This window comes from Emiliania huxleyi (genome assembly GCF_000372725.1).
Source record: "Emiliania huxleyi CCMP1516 chromosome Unknown EMIHUscaffold_127, whole genome shotgun sequence".
NCBI lineage: Eukaryota > Haptophyta > Isochrysidales > Noelaerhabdaceae > Emiliania > Emiliania huxleyi.
In genome coordinates this window covers 331,915-332,911 of record NW_005201318.1, presented here as the reverse complement: position 1 = coordinate 332,911, position 997 = coordinate 331,915, and the positions used below count along the sequence as shown (strand labels likewise).

The 997-nt window shown below is 65.7% G+C and overlaps 1 protein-coding gene across 1 annotated transcript in view; it reads left to right on the top strand.

Annotated features, from left to right (window-relative positions):
- The window catches only part of EMIHUDRAFT_225894 (hypothetical protein), a gene marked incomplete at both ends in the record, with an annotated part of 2,624 nt that overhangs the window by 1,253 nt on the left and 374 nt on the right, over nucleotides 1-997 (top strand). The window contains 3 exons of the mRNA XM_005789554.1: nucleotides 50-124; nucleotides 433-465; nucleotides 541-609. Of these exons, the coding sequence (XP_005789611.1) occupies nucleotides 50-124; nucleotides 433-465; nucleotides 541-609 (177 nt within the window). The remainder of the gene's footprint in view (nucleotides 1-49; nucleotides 125-432; nucleotides 466-540; nucleotides 610-997) is intronic.

The window sequence follows — 997 nt, the reverse complement described above, 5'->3', positions numbered from 1 at the left end:
TGGGCCCCCCCCCCTCCCTCTCATCCGCATCCCCTCCGCCTTCGAGCAGGCGCGCCACCCAAACATCGTCGGCTACTACGACTACTTCACGCGGCTACACGACGGCGAGGAGCTCCTCTGGATCGTCCTCGAGTATTGCGCGCTCGGCTCTGCGCCCTAGAGGCTGCGCATTCTCGTATCTCCCCGTTTCTCCCCGTTTCTCCCCGTTTCTCCCCGTATCTCGTGCCCTAGAGGATGCGCATTCATGCACTCCAACCCGCGCTCGAGAGGACACGGACTCCGCTGTATTCGGCCGTCCTCCGCTGTATTCACCGTATTCGTAGCCCCTCGTACTGACGCGGTGCTCTGAATACTCCGCACGAGACCGTCTTCCCGCCCTGACTTCGGTGCGTCCGCGACGTAGGCTCTGCGCTCGACGTCATGGAGCGGCAGGGCGCGCCCCTCAGCGAGGCGGAGGCGGCGTTGGTGCTCCGCGAGGCTCCCCCGCCACGTGCGTGCAGCTCTCCCGCCCCTCCCGCTCCAAGCCTCCCGCCGCCGCAGGTGCTGACCGCGCTGCGCTACCTCCACGTCGAGTTGCGCGCGCTCCACCGCGACGTCAAGGCGGCCAACGTGCTCCTGACCGCCTCGGGCGCCGCCCGAGCGAACTCGTGTGGACGCGAGGACAGCTGTGAACAGCGTCTCTTCACACCTGCAGCTGTGAACAGGAGCGCACTCGTGTGGACGCTCTCCTCCAGAGAGCAGCGAGGCGACTCACGTGTGTGTGGCTGGGCCTTTTAGGTGCGGTCAAGCTCGGCGACCTCGGCGTGGCGGCGCAGGTGTGTTCAGCCCTACAAGCGGGAGACGCAAAGGGCACGTACTCAACTGGACTCGACCGTATTTCGCGGTTTCCGCGGTATCCACCGCAGCCGGGCGTATTCACGCGGTGCTCTGAGTACTCTGCACAGTACCGCATCCCCGCCCTGACGCTGGCGGAAAAAAACCACGTAGGTGTACAGCA